This window comes from Paramisgurnus dabryanus, chromosome 11, assembly GCF_030506205.2.
Source record: "Paramisgurnus dabryanus chromosome 11, PD_genome_1.1, whole genome shotgun sequence".
NCBI classification, from domain to species: Eukaryota; Metazoa; Chordata; class Actinopteri; order Cypriniformes; family Cobitidae; genus Paramisgurnus; species Paramisgurnus dabryanus.
The window spans coordinates 24,951,951-24,976,040 of NC_133347.1; the positions used below are offsets into that span (position 1 = coordinate 24,951,951).

Genomic DNA, 24,090 nt, shown 5'->3' on the forward strand with positions numbered 1-24,090 from the left:
TTCTATGAAGTCCCTCCTTCAGAAATACGTATCGAGTTCTGATTGTGTAGCTTGTTTGTTTGTTGTAATTCGATAGCAGCTTAGCTTACCATTAGCTTAGCTGGTGACTGATGTATGCCTGTGGGCGGAGTTTAGTCAAAAACTCTTATATTGACATCATTCAACTGGGGAGTAGAGAGCTGTAGTCCAAACCGGCCGTTCACTGGCTTTGAAAGGGGAATTCTGTTAAAGAAAATATATCGATTGGCAGTGAACTTTGAGCTTTATCATTTTACAGGTATTATTTATGCTATTTTAGCAACATTACACACAAACTAGGGTTTAAAAAATGGGATCAGGAAGAATGTGACCTTTAAGAGGATTGCATAATCAAACTGAATGAATCAGTAATAGTTGATGGTAACAATTTTACTATAATGCTGGGTAAACTTTACTTTAGACAAAAACAGTTTATTGTACATATAATATTGTTTTACATATTGTATTGTAACATTTAAAATGTATCACAACCAAAAATGTGCTTTAAAAAAAGACTGCATTGTGTGTTATGATAGGGATAATGAATAGGCAGCCGTTTGTTAGCGCAGAAATAAGCCAAGACTGTGTGATCTTGTATAACACTGAAGGGGCTGTTTTTTCATGACAACAACCCTGCGTTAGTTTGTGCCCTTCTCAACCCTACAGTTTTACATTACACAAAAATTAAATATAGGTCTTTTAATAACATATATGACATTATAATATATGACATTACATTACTATTAATCAAAATGATAACTGTTAATACAATATCAGAGGAAATAACTCACAATTATAATTTTTTGTCTTAATTGTGCAGCCCTTTAAAAAAATATCTATTTATACGCATTGATGCTTAATACAAGGATGGTTAGATGAAGGATCATGGATGGATGAATGTGTGGATATCTATCTATTATAGGCAGATATATAAACAATATCCACCTTTATAGACAGAATTTGATTGAAGTATTTGTTTTTAAACTACATTGTCTAGCAGGTGTTACAACAAACCCTCTATTACAATAAACCTCCCAACCTATGGGGTAAGTTGTCAAGTTTGCACTCCTGTCACTTTCGGTGTAATTATATAGCGGTAGGTCCCACAAACAAACTTTAAGTGTTTATTTGTAGCAGAGATGTGTGTGTTGATTGTGTAAAAATGATTTGTCTAACGTAAATATTTTTTTAATGATAGAGCCAAAGTCAAAAAGTGTAAGGTTGTGCCCCACTCTCCTCCTACCTGTCAAAATAATTTGTAGCATCCAGGGTACCGTGTGTTTTTAGTTATGAGCGGATGTTATTTAGCAAATAAAAAATCTGCCAATGTCGCAACTGGCCAATCAGAATCAAACATTCCAATGAGCCATGTATTAAACAGTTTTGTAATCTTAGCAGGTAGTTAATATAGTAGTGCTGGGCAAAGATTAATCGCATACAAAATAAAAGTGATTTTTGGCATAATATATGAGTGTGTGCTGTGTGTAATTATTTTGTATAAATAAATACACACACATTCATGTATGTATTTAAGAAACATTTACATGTTTATATATATTTATTTATATTTTTTATATATTGTATATTAAATATAAAAAAAAAATGATATATAAATAAAACAATTCTGAAATGAATATATGAATGTGTGTCTGGTTAAATATACATAATCATTAGACATAGTACACGCACATAAATTATGCAAAAAAAATAACTTTTATTTTGTATCGCGATTAATCTTTGCTATAGTAAATATAATTTCATGTATGTTGCAATTGTTTTATTATATTGTAATTTAAAATGAACATATGCCTTATGGCTATTTTTCTTATAATGGATATCACTTTACTGATACAATAATGAATGAAATGAGACCCTTTTTGAAATCCAGGTTAAAGTTTTATAATCTAATGATGAGATTAGGAGCATCAAAGTTTGAGTTCAATCATTGTTTTTTATCTTTCACATGATCTTAATTAAGTCAATATTAAAGATATAAAGGTTATATTTTTAATAGAATGTTTTTTACATTATGTAAGAAATCACAAATAAAAATGACTTTTGGGTTTTACAGGCAGGACTCCAAATGCTTAGAAGTGACAAGACCAGCCAAACACAGTTTCACAGTTGCATAAGATTCACATTTATTTGGTTTCAAGTTCTAAAACATCCTAAACATGCTTTTATAACACGTATGGGTCACATTCTTCACAGGTAGTAAAAGTCAGCGAGGCAGAGCAAGAGGTTTTTGACGTGGGTTAGGAAAAACACCTCAGACAAAACTCCCAAAACCACACAGACACAAAACATTCAAGTCACATTTCACTAACAAGGAGGTCACCTTGTAAGCTTAGCATGTAACAGTGTTGTTAACACAGTGAGTGCTGATGATTTTTGGTAGCGTGTCTATTCCCTGAGATATCACCCATGGGTTAAAACCTCTCACCTGGCTCTTTATGGTGAGCACAAGCCCCAACATTCACCATGTTTCTTCTTATATTAAAATCCCCATTTGATTAACAATAATTGCACAGAGGAAAGTTCCCCTGTCTATGAAGTCTCAAGTTAAACAGCACTTTGATAGTCTTTCAATAACCAATCAGTATACCCGTAACAATCAAGTGAAAGAAATCTGATTGGCTGAAAAGCGTTAAAGTAATCAAACGTTACAATGAATTGACAAAAATGTAAACAGTTGAGAAAAACAATTAGTCATATCGACAAAAAAATACATTCTTCATGAAAACAATTTACATACAGTGTTCACAACTATAAATATAATACTGAGAACAATGTTATAATTGCACTGAGAAACGGTCTTCATTGAAGAGTGAAGTCAACGCACTATGCAGCATTTGATGGAAATCTGAGGAACAATTAAATGACCTACGGTAAACATATTGGTAGCCAGCGACTAAATATATGAAAACATGAAAACTATATTCTTATCTCAATCTCTGAAGGTTACAAAATGGGGTGAGTGGTGCTATGAAACCAATAAATAACGATTAACACTTTTTCCCTAATGAAAGCACGCAAGATGATATCACACAAGAGGTAGTTTCAATGTAGAAATGTCAAAAGAAAATGTATAAAAAGGAACAAATGAGGGATGCACTGTAAAATATGAAGGAAAACACAAAACATATAGACCCAAAATGGAAATTGGCTCATTTATGGATCAAATGTAAGGTCTGTAAAGTTGTTTTGAAGGTACTGTCAGGCCACCAGAACAAAATCAAAAAGTCCCGAGTTTCTTTTAGAGAATCGGGACGATATTCCCGACTCTCTGTCAAATATGACCACAATCTGGGTAATTCAAAACAAACTTAGTACGTAAGGTTAACGGCCACATTCACAAAGGCTCATGTTTATAGCAGCGTCATTGTTCTAGATACCTAAAGGTCTGTTCTTACGTAGGTGATGGCGTGTAAAACATCCTATCGCGCTTTAGTTCAGCATGTTTTGGAGATCTTACCTGTAACAAATACCTTCTGTATCGTGAGTTTAGTCTATTACAAGAGTCAACATTTAACTTGCTCACACTTCAAAACAAACTCCCACGAGAAAAGAAAACATTCACGATATCTACGAGTAAACAACATACAAAACGAAACGACGACGGGATACAAAACAAATGCATTGCGGACTGGATGAAACGAAGCGTTTACGATTAAGTACACGCGAACGGCGCTGTAGCATTTGACCTACGTGTAAGCATTTAAACATCAGATCCACACACAGTGGCGATTAACACAAACCATTTGGTAGCATCTGCAAAGGTTTGACAGAGATGCCGAAGTGTTGCCACCCGGCTTTAGCTGCACTTGTCAGGCCTGAGACGGGGCATTACCAGACTGAACGCGCATCTTTGGTATGGACCCCTAGAGTCATTGTCAGGTGCAAATATGTAAACATTACTCGACGCATAACTAACATGTTTGGAATGTCTGAAATGATGAGAGTTACAGCGAGCACATCCAGAGATGCCTTGGAAAAAACGAAAAAGAAAAGAAACTACTGACAACGTCCAGGGCATTTGATCGTTTGTCGTAGCTGGACTAGCTAGCATCTCAGACAAGTTTTTTTAAATCGCTTTTACGGTAAAACTCATTGCATTTGATAATTAAAACCAAACCAAATACCCTTAAAACAACACTTCCCCCTCCCCGTTTTGATAAAAAAAGAAACAAACAAAAAACATCTATGAAGGACCTACGATGTCCGGATTACTACAAACTACTAAAGCTACAAGTACACCAGTACTGAGATTTTCGTGAGCGATGGGGGTGTACTGTACTAAAAACGGTAACTTTACCCTGTTTAAAACGTGAGGGAAGGAACCAGCAGCAAGCTAGGCCTGAACTCGACTGCCTGCTCGGTGAGAAAATCCAATTTCTCCACGCAACAATTTCGATAAGTGGAATAAATGCCCTTCATTGGAGTTCGAAATAATTTGGAGGAAAATTTGACCAAATTTTTACGAATAAATTACGACCACACTGTAAAAGAAGTTAGTTCAACTTAAATAATTTCCTATTTGCCCTAATTTTTTTTGTTAATTCAGCTTAAAAATTACAGAGCCCCTAAGGTGACATTGGAGTAAAAAAATCTAAAGTTTAGTTTCATGTGTTCACGTGAAACTTTCATGTGCTCACGTAAAACTTTCATGTGCTCACGCGAAACTTTCATGTGCTCACGCGAAACCTTCATGTGCTCACGCGAAACCTTCATGTGCAGCATTATTTTTTAAGTTTAGTTTCGCGTGCTTACATGAAACTTTTGCTTTCACGTGCGCGCACAATAGTTTCAAGTGCGCAAGCGATAGTTTCACATGCGCACGCAATAGTTTCACATGCGCATGCGAAAGTTTCACATGCGCATGCGAAAGTTTCACTTGAACATGCGATAGTTTCACGTGCGCACGCGAAACTAAACTTTATTTAATTTTTGCTCCATGTCCCCTTAGGGGCTCCTTAAAAATATTAGTTGACACAATCAACTTTTTTTGGCGTAAACTAATCATTTAAGTTGAATTAACCAAAAATTTTAAGGCAACTAGGTAACTTACTTTAAGTTGAACCAACAAATCTTTTTTACAGGATAAGATATTCTGATTTCTGGCGAGAGGGCAGATCAGTTTTCGCTTTTGAAACCGTACCTAGCATGCACATATTTTGTGTCTACTTTTTTAAATATCAAAGGTGTAGCTGCATAATTACTACAATACTTCAATATCCTACACCCTTTCATGAGCGCTCCCAACACGGGAACCAAATATCTGTGAAATGGTCAATTTCGATTAAATCGACCACAATTCACCGCCGGACTCAGTGCAAACTGCATGGAGCGTGCAGTTCGATGTTGAAAGTCTTAGCCTCGGACTAAGACTGTCGTTTCAACATGGTTGAGCTAAGCACAGCGCTCACTTCCCCCGACTTTGCATAACACTTTGGTCAAAAAAAAAAAAAAAAGGAAAAAGACAATACTAACAGACACATTCTGCTGTCAAATAAAATCCTTAATTCGTCCCCAGCCTATGATTGTAAAAAATACCGTACACATCTCTTCCGTGTAAACAATCATGCTCCCATCACGGCAATATTAAGGAAGATAAAAACCACAGATGTGAATGGGTCTCAGTGACTACTGGCCGTGTTCGAAAATTGCTGTGCAATATAAATGCACGTCTTTATGCGAATAAACGACAAGACGTTCTAAAAAAAAATAAAACACTTGAAGGCCTAATATCAACATTAACATCCGATCAGCCGGAGCATTGCGAATCAAGAAAGAGTTCGTAAGACATTTTCTTCCTGAGGTAGTTTTTCAATTAAACTATTTTTGTCCCTATCGCCCCCCCTGAAAAAGCGAATAAATGTACAAAATTAAACCTAGTGGTAGATCTAATCTGATCAGTGGTTACACCGTCACATATCGCAGTTGGACTGAAGCGTGTGAAATCCACTGCGCTTTTTGTGCATTTCCATTTGAAAAGAAACAGGTGCACAGTGTGGATCAACATACATTCAGCTCTGTCTGGTAATAAATAGAAAGAAAACAAAAACAAAACTACACTAAACAAAATGCATAAAATAGTTTCTCGTCACATTCATCAGAAGAGTGGGGTACCCGGAGTCCCACCCCGAATAACACCCCGCCCCCGTGCAATAGATGGGAAGGGGTGTGTCGAAGGAGGTGGGGTTAATTGGCGGGGGTGGTACCCTTAGTCACGCAGGGGGAGGAGCCTGTCTTGTAGTTGCTCAGACTTGATTTACAGGAGTGCAATACTGCCTTAAACAACAGGGGGAGCTGTTCCAAAGGAATATTGACCAACTTCCCTGAAAGACGAGGGGAGACACGGTGAGTATTTCAAATTGGCTATCAGAAAATGGGTCATAATAAAACTGCCATACCTGCGATACAGCGGATTTCTGGTAGACACATCATAATCTCAGGAAAGCGTTTGGGCTGGTGAGGGTACTTGTACTCGGTGTAGTCCTGACAAACGTACCAGTAACGCTTGTTTAGTTGCTCCAGCTGGGTCACATTGGTCAGACCCCGGATATCTGGACAAAAAGGTAAAAATACCATAAAGACATTTTTCACAGAGAGATCCAAAACTACAACATATGTAAGGGATAATTGACTACGGGCCATTGAATTTTCAAAAATAATGCACACCCGAGGTGGTAATGCCGTTACACCTTGGGTGTGCATTATTTTTAAATAATTCAAAAGACCGGAGTTAACTATTCTGCTTATCCCACAGACATTGCTCTGGTGGTCATTTTAAGAAATTCGACCGGTCAGGTGTGCGTTTATTAAAAAATAATGCACACCCGTAGAACATTTCTCTACCAATCAGAATAAAGCATTCAACATGCCCGTGGTATAACACGTCACATTGTGTGTATTTACTGTTTCTTCATTCTCATTCCATCCTAACTATAACAAGATTTGATGCGCTATATGTCAATTTTATCTGTGTTAACCTGAAATTTCAGAGAACTAATCCACAAAACACATTTTGGTGAATGTTTTTTTATTTTTTATAATTTTTATCACAATCTATAGTTAAATCTTAATGGAACAAACATTTCCTTCCCTTTTTATTGGTATTTTTAACATCTTGCATCTGATTGGTTAAAACAAAAATGTATTGATTCTGGATACTTGTAACATCAAACATGGTTAAGACTGCAAACCTTGTACTATTGTTTGACATGCACTTTAGTAATAGTCTGTTATGTATGTCTTATAGTTGTCATTCAGATGAATAAATCTGAAATATGTGAAATACTTTTCTTCGACAAAAAATCTATTTACGGCATTTTACAATTCTTCAATTGAGAACGGCAGGTAATAATGTTGGGCTATTTGCGATGAATGCAATGAACGAAGCCTTTTGATAAATTTGAAGATCATGAGGACAGAACATGAAGGCTAAATCAATAACCAGCAGAGTTTAGATGAGCATTGACAGAACTTGACAAGTTAATATAACCAAGCAATCTTTTATACTGGAAATCCATTGACTTAAAGGGGACATTTTTAAGGACTTTTTTAAGATGTCAAATAAATCTTTGGTGTCCCCACAGTACATATGTGAAGTTTTAGCTCCAAATACCATATAGATCATTTATTATAACATGTTAAAATTGCCACTATGTAGGTGTGAGCAAAAATGTGCCGTTTTTGGGTGTGTCTTTAAATGCAAATAAGCTGATGAAATGCAAGCACTGATCGCCATAATGGTGGTTTGTTGAAATTGAAACTAAATTGTGTTTGTCAATTATTTTCTCTCTCTCTGCACTAAATGGCAGTGCTGTGATTGGATAGTGCAGATTAAGGGGCGGTATTATTATAATAAGATCCCCTTCTGATATCACAAGAGGAGCCATATTTTAATGACCTATTTTTTCATATGCTTGCAGTGAACAGTTACCAAAACTAAGTTACTGGGTTGATCTTTTTCATATTTTCTAGTTTGATAGAAGCACTGGGGACCCAATTATAGCACTTAAACATGAAAAAAGTCAGATTTTTATGATATGTTCCCCTTAAGTCTAGGTTGAGTGCAGATTTGAGTTACCTTGGTTGAGGAAGTTGATGGCCTTCATGCAGGCGTACTCCTCATTGCTGACCTTCAGCTGATGGAATTTACGAAACAGATAGATCAGCTTCTCCATCACCTCCATCCCGTCCTCACTGAAACTACACAAAATGGATTCATCAGTCAACTGTAGATTTCCGACCGAAACAGCTGACCTTGCAGCTGGGACTATAAGGAAAGGTGACAGCTTGGAGCAGATTTGAACCCACATCGTCTGCTTGAGCAGTACAGATTAGTATCTACTGAATTAGACACTTATTTCTAGGGCCACTTTCTTATGAAAAAGTCATGCATTATTTTTTAAAGGGGGTTAAAGCCATTTTATGCATTCTGACTTATTAACACTCTTTAAGAGCTGGATTCTTCATGCTAAACATAGGTAAAGTGTAAAAAAGCAGTTGAACTTATTTCAGTGACGAATGCCAGGTTTTGTACAAGTTTCGAAAAGGTTTTTTTTGAACATGAAAGATTCATACAAAAAATTATGCTTTATTTCTTTTATGGGCAATTTCAGTGCAGGAAGTACAGTGGAAGTCCTTATATGGGCACTTCATCCGGAATAGGGCACGAACACATCAACAAAGTTCATACGTTTTCCAGAGATAGTGGGATAATGTTTTGTGTTTGTTGCCTGTTCGTGACTCGCTCCGCCTGCGGTAAACCTTCAGGAGCTCGTTTTTTTTACGGAAAGTAGCGGTTCAGATGATCTGCCTTTTATAAATCTGATAAAACTAAAGGCTCTTCGGAAATATGGATGGGTAAAATTTATACAACACAAATATATTAAATGCACTTTCTGAACGGATGTGTTAAAAACAACACAATCAGTGTTAGTTTAGGGACAACACACTAAATGCGTTGTCCCAGAATACACACTTTCTGTATTATTATTGGAAAAACACATTTTGTGTTACTTTTAACACAACTTGTGTTTTATTTTAACACAAAATCAACACATAATGACCCTAAAAATATTATTAATGTTTTTTTCAGTGTGTGATATAATAAAATTTGTTGATGAAATTATTAATATGCCAGGGTAGGGTGTTTGATGCATTCAGGTCATTTTTTGGATCACTGCCTGTTTGATCCAGTGAGAGCCAGGTTAAAAATGACCCACGCCAACTAAAGAAAAGGTCATTCTCGCAAGCACATATTTTTAACACTTTCATGTGTATCTTTTTAACATCTTTGTAATTTATGTGGTAGACCAACGAGACAATAAGAAATCAAGCGAGTGGGAGATCACACAAACTGTGATAATATACTGTAGAGATAAAGCAAAGTATGCGAGTGCTAAATTACCATTAAGGCATCACATCAGGTCAACCTTAATCATTTGAGATCATTCAGTACCATTTCTCTAGGAGATGAAGAAGAGATGCTTCAGCAGTCATATAATTTCAGACTCATGAACAACTGTACCATGCAGGGGTGGGTTTATCATTTTGGGGGTCCTAAGCAAAGTCAGGACCTCATGCCCCAACATCGTGTAAATTTTACTTTATCATCACGGCTTACCATGGCCGTAAATTTCCTTTAACAGTAGGAGACATGCTTCATGTTTTCTACTTATCTGGACCGCCTTGTAATAAATAAGGGCAAAAGAGTCATTAAGTAAGTTTACCGCTTGTGGCCAGCAGGGGGAATTTGTATGGTTTGAGTGGTGGTTAAAAAAAACCCTACTGGTGCCAGGGTTGCAAGGACTGCATAGTAAAACCAGCCCAATGACCTAAAAAAACTAACCCAAAACTAGCCAATGACCTATACCGATACCTAAATTACATATTTTACAGTTGCTATAATCATAAAAAAAATTAGAATTTATTTTAAGATAGACAGCTGATGAACAAAATCATTTCACCTCTATGAAACAAACCACTTGAATGAACTGATCCACTAAGGTGAACTTGTTTCGATCAACTATCTGTGTAGTAATGACGCTATACACAACGCATAACCTTTATTATGGAAAAACACACAAATGGTGCATTTACACCAGATGCGAAGGAAGCATTAAGCACGAGTGATTTACATGTAAAGTCAATGTAAAGACGAGCTAGACATCCTGTGTGTGAATAAGGCAGCGCGTAACACGTGATTCGTGCGAATCGTGCAAGTTGAACAATAGGAACTTTAGCAGATATTCAAGCCGCCTTCACCAATCAGAGCTTGCTCTAGTAGTGACATGATTACAATGTAGCAAGCGCAGGCAGAAATACTTAACAACAAATGAGGAAAAAAATCAACGTCACTGTATGTTAACACCTGGAGCTGTATGACACATCTTCGTACTTTTACAGAAATAGGAATAAAAAGGATCTTGCTTGAAAGAAAGTGAGTGAGGAGGTCGGACAATCTGGTAAGTTGTAAAAATCGCTCTTTACTTAAAGGAATAGTCTACTCATTTTCAATATTAAAATATGTTATTACCTTAACTAAGAACTGTTGAATCATCCCTCTATCATCTGTGTGTGTGCACGTAAGCGCTGGAGCGCGCTGCGACGCTACGATAGCATTTAGCTTAGCCCCATTCATTCAATGGTACCATTTAGAGATAAAGTTAGAAGTGACCAAACACATCAACGTTTTTCCTATTTAAGACGAGTAGTTATACGAGCAAGTTTGGTGCTACAAAATAAAACATAGCGCTTTTCTAAGCGGATTTAAAAGAGTAACTATATTTTATGGCGTAATAGCACTTTTGGGAGTACTTCGACTTGGCGCAGTAACACCCTCCCTCTCCCATTATGAGAGTGAGAAGGGGAGCGGACTTTTCAGGCGAGTCGAAGTACTCCCAAAAGTGCTATTACGCCATAAAATATAGTTCCTCTTTTAAATCCGCTTAGAAAAGCGCTACGTTTTATTTTGTACCACCAAACTTGCTCGTATAACTACTCGTCTTAAATAGGAAAAACGTTGATGTGTTTGGTCACTTCTAACTTTATCTCTGAGTGGTACCATTGAATGAATGGGGCTAAGCTAAATGCTATCGTAGCGTCGCAGCGCGCTCCAGCGCTTACGTGCACACACACAGATGATAGAGGGATGATTCAACAGTTCTTAGTTAAGGTAATAACATATTTTAATATTGAAAATGAGTAGACTATTCCTTTAAGCTATTTATATTCATATAGCGAATTTCACACGCAAATGAAGCATGTTAACTCAAAATGTTCAAGTGTCCAACTACAGGCGAATAGGGCGATTTATTCGTCTGGTTAGGCTGTCTGTTCACCAAAGAGTATAAAATGCCAGGTGCAAACGTCGACTGTGGGTGCTTGGCAACATTTATCTTTGGCTGCTATGATCCTTCAGTTTATTTTTTGTCCCACCCCTCATCTACTGCGATTGGTTGGTTGAGTAAAAGCTGACAATTGAATAGTCCAGCCTTTTTGAACATGTTTCAACTCTCGGCGACCAGGTAAAACACAGAATGCTCGGAGCATAGTATGGAATAAACACTCGACATCTTGCCAGTTGGCGGCTTTTTTATAAAACCAGGCACTCCCATAACAAACAATAAAAAAAATACACTGAACCTAGTTCCAAACTACAACAGATAAATCCATTTAGAGTTTAAAGTTCCAGCTTACCCCTGCAGCTCATCATCGGATGGTGTGTATTTGTCGGTCACGTTGGCAAGGTCGCCCAGAACCTGAGCGCTGTAGACGGTTAGACAGGCCAGTAGGATGAGTTCCTGCCAGGTGGCGCTCAGGAGCCGTGTGTAATCCTCGATGGACAGCTCGCAGAAAAACGGCAGCTTTTTGATCCACGAGATCTGTCTGAACAGAAGTTCATCCGCAAGTCTGCACAACAAGGCAAAGAGCTCCACCTGAGTGACCCGATACCTGTGAAGAAAACAGGCAGAACATCATGTGAGACCGTCCTCCTACCTAATGTAAAGAACAATCTCATTGCGTAAGATCAATTATTGAAATCAAACTTTGATGCTCCTCGGCTCATCATTAGATTGAGACCTGGATTTCAAAGACAAGTTCACATATTACACACCATTAATGAAACGCTCACAACATCTTAACTCATACTTTTATTCACCTTAACATACTCCACTTTTATAAAAAAAATCCTGATAATTTACTCACCCCCATGTAATCCAAGGTCTTTATGTTTTTCTTTGGTCAGTTGAAAAAAAATACGTTTTTTTCTAGGAAAACATTTCAAGATTTTTCTCAATATAGTGAACTTTTTTGGACCTCAAGAGTTACAATGCAGTTTAAAATTGCAGTTTCAACACAGCTTCACAGGACTTTAACAATCCCAACCGAGGCAAGACGGACTTATCTAGCAAAACGATCGATAAGTTCGCAAAAAAAAAAAAGTACTCACAACTTCACATCTTGCACTAGCCATGTGATGCCCCAGCGCGACCATATGCATTACATTATCACATAGAAAGGTCACACATTAAATATGTGAAATGCACACTTGTGCACCATTTGAAACAATAAATTGACACAAAGACATTAAGTAGTATTAATCCACATACAACAATGTCGGAGTGGTCCTTTTTCTCCACTTATGTAATATGTAAGGTCATGTCATCTCATGGCTAGTTCAAGACTGAAGTTTAAAAGGTAATTTTTTGTTTATTTTTTGGGTGAAAATGAGAATAGTTTTTGCGACCCTAATGTCCCTGTTGGGATAGTTTACAGCAGTGTTTCTCAAACTTTTTCACGTGCGGCCCCCCTTGTGTACAGTGATTTCCTTTGCAGTTTTTTATGACAAAATTTTTTTCTAAAATTTAACATTTTAATTAAACAAAACATATTAACTTGTACAAAGTAGTGCTGTTGGTTAGTAGCCTTATTTTTTTAAGGTTTAATTACACAGAATTCATGATAAATGAATGTATTTTATAAAATGTCATAAAAGTGGGGCCCCCCTGGCACCATCTCGCGGCCCCCCTGGGGGCCCCGGAACCCAGTTTGAGAACCAATGGTTTACAGCCCTATGAAGTTGCGTTGAAACTGTAAACTGCTGAGGTCCACTAAAGTCCACTATATAGAGAACAATCCTGGAATGTTTTCCTCAAAAAACTTAATTTAATCTCAATTAAACAATAAACATCTTGGATGACATGGGGGTGAGAAAATTATCAGAAATAATTTTTAGGAAAGTGGAGTAATCCTTTAAGTAACAAAACAAAGAGTCCAGTGACAGATGATTTGCAATCATTATAATAAAAGCTTGGTTTTGAAATGAGCGAGGTGAGCCTGTATGACCGAATGAAGTGTTCTTTACCCGTCCTCGATGAGCATGGGTGTGCCGAGTGGGGCCAGTTCCTCTGCTGCCACCAGCTGGCTGATGAGGGTATGACTCTGAGGGTACAAACTCCGCGGCTGTGCTGCATATCCGAACAGATGAGGCAAAAACTGGTAGTGTTGGGCCATAGCTGTGCCAATGTACTGTTCCCTCAGTGCTGCAGTGTAGCCGTTTAGCTCCACAGAACGACTGTCGAGAGAGAAATAAAGAGGAATGAGAAAGGAAAATGACTGTTTTGCCATGTTTACCAAAGCAGTGTTTTCATTTGGTATCTAATGTGTTACTGAAGAAACCAATTTTCATAAATTTTAATCCAAACTCGATTAAGAGGATCAAAGTTTGATTTTATTTATCGATATAAATCTTTGACATGACCTTACGCAACATCAATATTAAAGAAATCAAGGATGTTCTTTACATTATGTAGGATCATTTTATGTAGGATATTCCCAAACAGGAATCATGTACATTGTTAGTTTAACCAGTAATATTCCCAGTTATCATTATGAATACTTACTTGGATGAAAGTGTGGATACAGGAGAAGGCTGGTTCCCATCGGAGACCCCGTTGCCTGGGGAACTGTGGTCACTGTCGCCGTTGTTTCCCCATGTGTGTTCTGGCATGTTGGCCTCATCCTTAAACTCTTGTCCAGACATAATCCGCTCAATCTCCTCATCAGATATCTGTACAGGGGGATATTTTATTTTAATTCAACAAACCATACAGAGAATACTAAAAATGTAAAAGTGTCAGCTAAGTCACTTGAACAAAAGAGGAGAGGTAGTCGTAGAAAGATGCTACATAGACTGTCAAAATAACAGAAAGAGACGAGCATTAAAGTCAAGGCCATGTGCTCAAATTCCCTCTTTAATTCAATTGATGAGTTCCACCCATCTTTACCAGCCCTAAAAAGTGTTTTATTGTGTGTGATCTGACCAGCTATTGTGTTTAGGATCAATCAATAAGACAGCAGCCTATAAGGGGAGATGGAAAGCTAGGCTTTTACTTTCAAATTAAAACACAGTAAACATGGCTTAAAAATACCATATACAAACTTTCTTCATTTGTAACCTCAATGAAGTTTAAAGCTTAACAATCATTTTAATTTTGTCAGAAAACTATGCAGCGAAAAAAATCACAAAAGTATGTGCTGGCACATGCAAACCTTGTTAAAGGGTATTTTAAACATCGCAAAGCAAAATATTCTCTTCTAATACAGCCATTAACATCCACATTCTTACAAATGGAGAAAAGCTGCCTGACACAATGATTTGATGAGGTCAGATGACAAAGAAAGCAAAGAATGACAAGGAAATCTATTCACTACAGCGATGGCCTTGAAAACAAAGACTTTGCTAATGAAATTAACATCTTGAAATTATGTTGAGGCCACAAGGTGCTCTTATGGCATTTGAGGCTGTTTTTCCCAGAAGTCATCTTTTAAACAAATCAGCTCTATTTCCCAGGATTCATGCCTGGAGAGGGCACGAACGCAGACGCTAGATCGGCTTTAATACAAAATGGACACAGGAAAAATAAAAGATGAAAAAACTTGTATTGAAACGCGGGGCAGGGACACAGTAATTAATTTATCACTTTGAAAGATGTTGATGAAGAGAAATTCAAAGAGCGAAGAAGAACAAGATCAGGGCAGGTGATTTCATCAGACACCAAAAAAATGGTTTGTTTAAAGAAAACGAGAGAGGGGGGTTATGGGTATACCTGGACAGGGCCGATGCTTTTATTCCTTCCTCCTGGCATACCATCCTCTCTGATTGCTGAAAGACAAAAGCAAAAAAAAAAAATATATGTTTTTAAAAACTATTTCACCTTCAAGAAATGATTTCCGCCTTTGTTCATCATTTCGTTAAAAAAAGCTGCTTGCATTTTTGTCAAAGGTGATGTTACGCACAAGCATAAAATAAAACAAACAACAAGCTTTATAAACTACATATAATACAATGAATATATACAATAATATAATAACTTGCAGCACTTTGACCTCAGGCGCAGTAATATTGATGGAAGTTTGAGTGAGAGGAAAAGTAAAAAAGTGCTCTTCCGCCATACAATATAGTTCTCATTTTGGATCCTTTTTATTTTGTGCCACCATACTTACTTGTGTAACTGAAAATATTTGTTTTACATATTTCCTGTATTTTCTGTTTGTTTTCAATAAAATAGATTGAAAAATAAATAAGGATGGACATTAAAACAACAAGTCTGGTGGTGGTGGCCCAAGATGTTTGCTCAGTACTGTATCTAAAGCTCAAAATGACAGAGAAGGTACAGATTGTGTAGCTTATATTCTGTAAGACTGGGAAACAAAATCATAAGAGCTGTAATTTACAGACAACCATCTTAGTAAATAATCATATCTAATAATATTGTAAGATGACATTAACCCCAAACATTTGCTCTTGTGCGTGAATGTAATAGCCACTAGAGGGCAGAAGTGATTATTTTTAAGTAACTCCCACCAGCTATATCCAAGCCTATTGTCTTTAATAGTCATGTATGCCTGGAGTGCTTTCAACCTATTACAATGGAAATGCTGACTTTGTATTTTATTGTATTGCAGTAAAGATGTCAATTCAACTAAACCAATGTTGCCATTTGTTTCCCGGCAAAATGTAACCTGTTTTGCTGGTTAAGGTAACGTCATCTTGCTGGTTTAGAGTTTTGAGTTGGGCACATGTGGAGTCCAACCAGAAGAAAAAACGCAATGTTACGATTAAAACAAAACATACGCAGATGACTAGTTATGCTGATCTTTATCTCATTGTAATAGCCTGGTACTTTAAATTTGAATCTATTTCAAAGTCTCTCACCTTTGCGGTTCATTCCCATCTGCAGGCACTTGAGAAGTCTGCAGTACTGGCAGCGGTTACGTTGCTTGCGCGACATCTCGCAGTTCTTGTCGCGGCTGCAGCGGTAGACGCGTTTGTTGCAGATGCTGCGCTTGAAGAAGCCCTTGCATCCCTCACAGGAAATAATGCCATAGTGCAGACCTGTGGCACGGTCTCCGCAAATAAGACAGGAGCGCTGCTCAGCCTGGTCATCTGATAGAAACACACAAACACACAGTCATTAGTACCATAAAAATGGATGAACTTAAATACTGACATATTTAAACAGTATGATAATATATAGTGAAATTCTTTCTATAACACTCTTCCCAATAAATTATTTACAAGATTAAAGGAAGAACAAATTATAGAAGAAAATCTGAAAAGTTTAAGATTTTGAAAAATATTAAAAATGTATAAATAAAGAAGATTGTAAGTACTACAGCAATAATTAAGGAAATCCTAAACCTTAAATAGCAAAAACTAAAGTGATGTTGACATCACAGTGGCTGATCATCCCATCTATTCTGTTTTAGGCTGGTTTATGCTGGTTAGAGCTGGTCAGAGCTGGTCAGGTTTTGTTTAGCAAGTATATTAGTATTGTCAATTTGTTAAACAGCAAAATGTAATCAAGGTTTATTTCATTATTTTCATTACATATGTCTCAATTATTTACAACAGAGATTAGTACAATGTACCACATTATATAGAACTATAAAATCAAAATGGACTATTTTTCATTTAATGGTATTAATAATATATCAACATAATTATATATTAGGGGTCTCCAACCTTTTTGTAAGCAAGGACTACCACAATGGATAAAACAATCTGCAGGGCTACTTTTTTTAAATAGTATACTAAAACATTTTTGTTTTGATTATATTTTATTTTACTTATGTTTTATCATGGTTTAAAATGTTAACATACATAAAAGAAGCAAAGCTAATATAAAAAATATGTAATAAATAAATATTAAAATTGAGGCTTTTTGTGTGCTTTGGCGGGGACCTTACAGACTCCGTGAGGGCCGCCTGCGGGCACCATGTTGGAGACCACTCATATATTAATTAAAATGTAATAAATTCACCATATAAGGTTCCTTTTTTATAAAATTAGGTAACTACCTGAACTTACAATTAGCATTTATTCATCTTGGTTAATGTTTATTTAAACATTTAATAATCTCATCATCAAAAGTTGTGTCTGTTAAACATTAGTTAATGCACAATGAACTAACATGAAAGAAAAATGACCAAATGTATTCAGGGTTGGAAAGGGCAGAAATTAACTACACTCTAAAAAAACAAACGGTGCTATATAGCACCAAAACAATTGCTTTGGATCGTAACGATAGAAGAACCATTTTAGTGCCATATAGCACCGGTGAAGAACCAGTGAAGCACCAGTGAAGCACCAGTGAAGCACCAGTGTAGAACCATATAGGGGCCATATAGCACCACATATGGTTCTACATAGCACTATATGGTTCTACACAGGTGCTTCACTGGTGCTTCACTGGTGCTTCACTGGTTCTTCACTGGTGCTATATGGCACTAAAAATGGTTCTTCTATCGTTACGATCCAAAGCAACTGTTTTGGTGCTATATAGCACCGTTTGTTTTTTAGAGTGTAGGCAGACTCTAGTCTGAGGGTCATTTAGAGGACTTAGATAAAATTTGAATAAGTTGACATTTTTTGTTTCCTCTTATCCTTGTCATGTGACAAGCTTGATGATGCATTATAAAAAATAGTTGCAATAAAAAAAAACATATAATAGAGAGTCATTAATGCTATCAAGTTGTTAAGATATAACTCCACAATCTAAACCAGTTTGAGGTGAAATTCAGTTCCCCTTTGAAATTCAGTCCCAGAACTCCATCCCCCGTGTTCCTATACTTCCAGCCCTAATTGTAGTGGTATCAACTAACATTAACAAACAGTAAATGCTGTAAAAATATACAATTCATTGTTAGTTTACATCAACCAGCAAATTAACTAATATCAATACAACCTTATTCTAAAGTGTTATCGATAGCTGTAATTGGTAAAGTATTTTTCTGCTTATGTCACCCAAATAACATGGGTGGGTAAATAATAACAAATGGTGTCATTTCCTACTTTAACTTCTATTCAAAACCTTACGGATAGAATCAGGATCAAGCCCGCAGGATCTCATACTTAATATTATGGCTGTTCATTTTATATTGCTTTTCAGATAATCCTGTTAAATTCTAAATGTGAATGCAATTTGTTGACCAAACTGGCACAAGTAAGACAAACAAACACTGTAACGCACACGAACACACACTTCCTCCCCCATCCCAAAAGACAATCCTTGACCAGATGGGTTGGTGCCATGGTAACGTGACTGGTATGGCCGTGCGAGGAATGTGCTTGCTCACCGCTGCTGTGGCGTCACGGATGACTTAACCAAGAAAGGGTTCAAACCAAGAGCAGCGGAAACACTAACCCTCTCCCCCTTCCTTCACTCCTACCTTTCCTCTGTCAGAATTATGATATCACCTAACACTCCTCCCATCTGCTGCCTAATGAACCAATACAAACAAGACTGTTGCCTTACAAACTGTTGTCTAATAATAAACCCCACAGAGATGTGAAAATATTCATGCAGAGGAAGCCGTAGTGAAGTACTTCTGATACAGTAGTTTTGAGAAAAATGTCACCTGTTGACTTTTATTCATTTAGCAGACATTTTATCCGAAGCGACTTACAAATTTGACTGAGCTAACAAACACTTATGCTGTGTACACAACAGCGAGGGTAAATTACATACAAGTCAATGCAAAGACACAAATAGATGTAAATTCAGGGGGATGCAAATGATGGAAATTGGGTTTCGAACACGTGCTATTTGCCTCAAACTCGAAAAGCTGATTATATTTGTGAAGTTAAATCCCACAAGTAATATAAAGTGATGCTCAGCATTTGGTTTATATGCAGCATTGGTCTTCAAAATGTTTTGTACACTTATCATACTCAACAATAAGCGTAGGCATCTTCGCTAGGAGAGAAAAGTACGCATGAATGTCAAAAACAATGCAATTCATCAACGCAGTCATGGTCAAAACTTATTCGCTCTTCAACATTTTTTTTTTTTATAAAAGATGCACAAAAAATGTGTATGCATGTTGCATTGGTGTATATAAACTAAAGCTCAGCTCTAAGAAAAAATGTTAAGATGGCTTAGCAATAAAAAATAAAAATAAAAACACACCAAAAAGTTTATAAAGACATAGTCCAGGACAATGACTACAAAATATTACCACAAAAGAGGATCAGTATATATTAATAACGGATAAAAATGTACTTAGTGGATGCTTTAATACCCATGAACTTTTTGTATATATCTGAATAAAACATCAAATGTGCTGTGGTTTGCTTTCTTACCAAATTTTTTGTCCAACAAATCCCTTAAAGTCTCAATGAAATTGAAATGAAAAACTATATATATTTTTTTTATATTGTGGTATTACTAACAAATGACTTATCTGTGAGCTTCATTATTTTTAAAAAAATTTGTGTGTGCTCATAATCTTTAATAAAAAATGCAAATCTCCTCCCCTCCTCAAAACGATCTCTCTTCACTTCCGGTCAAAAGTATGGCAGGTGGGCGGGGTCCGGGAGAAGATCGCAGCGATTAGCAATTAGCAACACGACCCAACTTCAAACGATCCAATCAGATCTCGATGGACAAATTCAAATCCAGCCCTGCCTTATTTCATCTCAAAAGCCGTTTCATTCGGATATACGTCACCACGGGGAAAATAAGGCAATCGCTACTTCCGTTTCATGGTGACTTTAAACGTTTCGTGTTTTGTCCATTTTGTATTGTACACTCTTAGAAAAAAGGTACAAGAAGATAGAAAAGTTGTCACGGGGTGTACCTTTTCAAAAAGGTACATTTTAAAGGGACCATGTCACAATAATTTCATGTCAAATCTTTTGTGTCCCCAGAATACTCATGTGAAGTTTTAGCTCAAAATACCATATAGATAATTTATTATAACATGTTCAAATTGACACTTTGTAGGTGTGAGCAAAAATGTGCCGTTTTGGGTGTGTCCTTTAAAATGCAAATGAGCTGATGAAATGCAAACACTGATCACAATGATGGTGGTTTGATGCAATTTAAACTTAATTTAGCTGTCAGTTATTTTTTCTCTCTCTCTCTGCACCTAATGGCAGTGCTGTGGTTGGATAGTGCAGATTAAGGGGCAATATTATTATAATAAGAGCTCCTTATGACATCACAAGAAGAGCCAAATTTCAGATCTAATTTTGAGAATGGTTTACCAAAACTAAGTTACTGGGTTTATCTTTTTCACATTTTCTGCGTTGATAGAAGCACTGGGGACCCAATCATAGACTTAAACATTGAAAAAGTAAGATTTTCATGCCATGGCCCCTTTAAGAGGTACCCCCCAGTTACAACTTTTGTACATTTTTTTTATAGTATACACTTCATATTTTGATTGTTTAATTTAATCTACAAATTCCCTGTTGAATGTGTGAAAAAACTAACCGTTTTGAATCAGATTTCTTGATTTTACCTCAACGTCAGATCTTTCAGGCTGTGTCAAGGGGACAGTGTTAATAGAGATGTGTGCTGAAAGATATACACAAATATATTTAATAAAACAAATAGATACAAAAAAGTGGTAAAAACAAACAAGCATCATTTCTTGTGAGGGAATGAGAAGAAAAATGAAAAACTGCTGCCGATAGAGAATGTGGCGAGGTCAAATGCTGGGTCTGTGGACCATTAACAGAGAGTTCAAGTCATAAAAACAGGGTCATGGCCCAGTGCCTTTTCTTTCTGAGTATGAGAGGGAGTTTCACAGGCCCGTCATTAGAGCGGAGTCAAGAACAGGCCATTCATACCATCTGACATGCCTTTAACTTCTCTATAGGACAGTACGATTACAGTGCGAATGCCGCCTTTTCTTTCGCCCAAGCTTTGAGAGCACCGATGCTTCAATGTTTTCTGTGCAGCCAACAGGTCTTTCCAAATAAGAAGGGGTCAGTGGTGCACAGATACAGTTTGAGGAGGGTTAAGTGTAGGTCTTCAATTTCCTATGCAGACTATGTGTAGTATCATTGGGTCCCTGAGGTTTTTTTATGTTTTGACATGACTCTGTTGTTTGCAAACTTCTCAAACGTCTTACGACAGGTGAATTCTGCGAGAAAAAGCAGATTGTATATTTTTATTTATTGAATAGTTATTTTGTTTGATCAAAAACAGCAAAACAATACAAATGTACAAATTTATTAGTGATACGGCTGGGTTATATATTGAATAGTACAATTTAAGCTTTTTTGACCCGGGTCCACAAAACATAAGTGTATTTTTTTATTTATAAATTACCTGAACAATAAAAAAATGGATAATATTTGGCCGAGTTACAACTATTTGAAAATTTGAAAACTGATTTCTAAATATTTAGAAAATTGTTTAGAGTGTACAATGTTTTTTTTGGCTATTCCTACAAATATACCTGTGCGACTGGTTTTGTTGTCCACATTTGCTAAGATATTAAAGGGCACCTATTTTATTGTTAAAACAATGTTATTTTGTGTATTTGGTATAATACAATGTGTTTGCGTGGTTTATGGTTAAAAAAAACACATTATTTTCCACATACCGTAAATTTTTGTAGCTCCAGATATACTGCTTTCCTCAAACGCATTAATTTTGTACAAAACTCATCAATATGAAAAGTTCTGTGTCCCTGATTGGCCAGCTAATCTGTATGTTGTGATTGGCCTGAATACCTCTAATGTCAGCCAGAAATATGATGCTTCTTACCATGTTTGAAAGATACGCTCACAATGCAATGCTGACAGGAGTAAACTTACAGGCTGTGCGTTCAAGCAGGAGGAATTATGATAATGTCGGTCTTGTCCATGTCAACAATCCCAGAAAGTAAACTGTTGCCTACTATTCATGTGTTTGTTGGAGACGATAACTCGAGTCAGTGTTTACTTTGGGGTTAGTACCTTTTGCATATTATTAACATGTACTAATACACACCAAAGGAAATTTAAAAATCCTGAATCAGACAATAGGTGCCCTTTAATTTTGGACATTGTGAATAATGTTTTGTGTATGCTTTATTTGACCTTCACATTTATGTAGTGAAAATGTTTAAATGAAGTGGTTAATGAGATTAGTTAAGACTGTTACTGCAATTCACTTAAAGGTTAAATTTTTTTATAAGTAACTGGTTACAATGGCTATACTGTCCATATTTGTGACCCTTAAAGGGACACTCAATTTGCTCATTTTCCAGCTCCCCTAGAGTTAAACATGTGCTTCTTACCGTTTTGTAATCCATTCAGCTGATCTCCGGGTCTGGCGCTAGCACTTTTAGCATAGCTAAGCATAATTCATTGAATCTGATTAAATCATTAGCATCGCGCTCAAAAATATCCAAAGATTTTCAATATTTTTCCTATTTAAAACTTGACTCTTCTGTAGCTACATTTAGTTTACATGTAGTTACAAACTCTTTTGGTTATTTTTGAGCGAGATGCTAATGGTCTAATCAGATTCAATGGATTATGCTAAGCTATGCAAAAAGTGCTACTGCCAGACTCGGAGATCAGCTGAATGGGTTCCAAAATTGTAAAAATCAAATCAACTGTAGAGAAGCTGGAAAATGATCATATTTGAGTGTCCCTTTAAGGCTTAAGTATGGTTAATTTTTGTACGCGTACATGAGGGTCCACGCACAGTGCAAGTGATGCAATTTTCATCATCAAAAGAGTGCACGCATACTGTAAGCAAACCGCCAGATTTTTGAAATCCTAAAGTCGCAAACGTGTGTACAGGAGAATGTACTATGTCACCCAGCAGATGCATTGCATTTTGTTTCAATGTGCATGCGTCGAATGTCTGTGTACATGTGGACGTCAAATAAACTATACTTTGCAAGGCAGACTATACTCCGGGATATACCGTGAAAACCCAGCTAAACAAATTTTGGTCATTTAATGTTTTCTACATAAAATCATCCTACATAAAACATTATGTGAAAACAAAACCTTGCTATCTTTTATATTGACTGAGTAAGGTCAAAGATTGAAATCAAACTTTGATGCTCCTAATCTCATCATTAGATTATAAGACTTTAACCTGGATTTCACAAATACAGTAGTATTTGAGCTATACTGCACGGCCCTGCTCAGCAGGTTTCTCGACTACTTTTCTTGTTTTGACAAAGACAATGGGAGGGAATATGCGGCTGGGCTTTCCTGATCTTTTAAATGGCGAATAGAAGACTTCTTAAAGCTTTGCTGCATGCATTAGCATCTGAATGACATTGGCATTGAGATACCACTGGTGAACTTTAACAATGACAAAACTGAGAGCTTTACCATAATGCATAGCAGGAGTCACTCATCTTACTGTCGAATAAAGCTTATATGGCTCGACTTTCAAAGAAGCCGATTATACCTGGAATTAAGATGTGTTTTGGTCGATCTGATCACAAGTTGACAACACTAAAGACAAATGTCAACGTGGTGTAAAACATGGTGTAAACCACATTCAGAGGTACTGTAGTCGAAAACGCATTCGACCGGATTGGTTTTGGGGTATGTGGTTGAATTCATTAAAACAGCTACAAAACACCGCCTACTCTTCGCCTATTAATCTAATGATGTAAGTGATGTACGAGCACAATGTTTTAACATAGGACATGACTTCTAGTGTACAGCACTATCTTTAGGCTTTCATTGATAAAACGTTTTTGTTTCATTTTGCGAGCGTGTGAAAGTTGCATACGTTTTTTTCATCA

General features: G+C 36.6%; 1 protein-coding gene across 3 annotated transcripts in view; it reads right to left on the reverse strand.

Moving 5' to 3' along the window:
- Positions 1 to 2,141: 2,141 nt before the first annotated feature.
- The window catches only part of nr6a1a (nuclear receptor subfamily 6, group A, member 1a), a 115,856-nt gene continuing 93,907 nt past the window's right edge, over positions 2,142 to 24,090 (reverse strand). For 2 of the 3 annotated variants that reach the window (XM_065247571.2, XM_065247573.2), the window contains 8 exons: positions 16,250 to 16,480; positions 15,141 to 15,196; positions 13,935 to 14,101; positions 13,397 to 13,606; positions 11,728 to 11,982; positions 8,111 to 8,232; positions 6,432 to 6,584; positions 2,142 to 6,356 (listed from right to left, as the gene is read on the reverse strand). In XM_065247571.2, coding sequence (XP_065103643.1) covers positions 6,220 to 6,356; positions 6,432 to 6,584; positions 8,111 to 8,232; positions 11,728 to 11,982; positions 13,397 to 13,606; positions 13,935 to 14,101; positions 15,141 to 15,196; positions 16,250 to 16,480 — 1,331 coding nt within the window. In that variant the 3' untranslated portion in view covers positions 2,142 to 6,219. The remainder of the gene's footprint in view (positions 6,357 to 6,431; positions 6,585 to 8,110; positions 8,233 to 11,727; positions 11,983 to 13,396; positions 13,607 to 13,934; positions 14,102 to 15,140; positions 15,197 to 16,249; positions 16,481 to 24,090) is intronic. The other variant, XM_065247572.2, reaches the window with a different exon arrangement.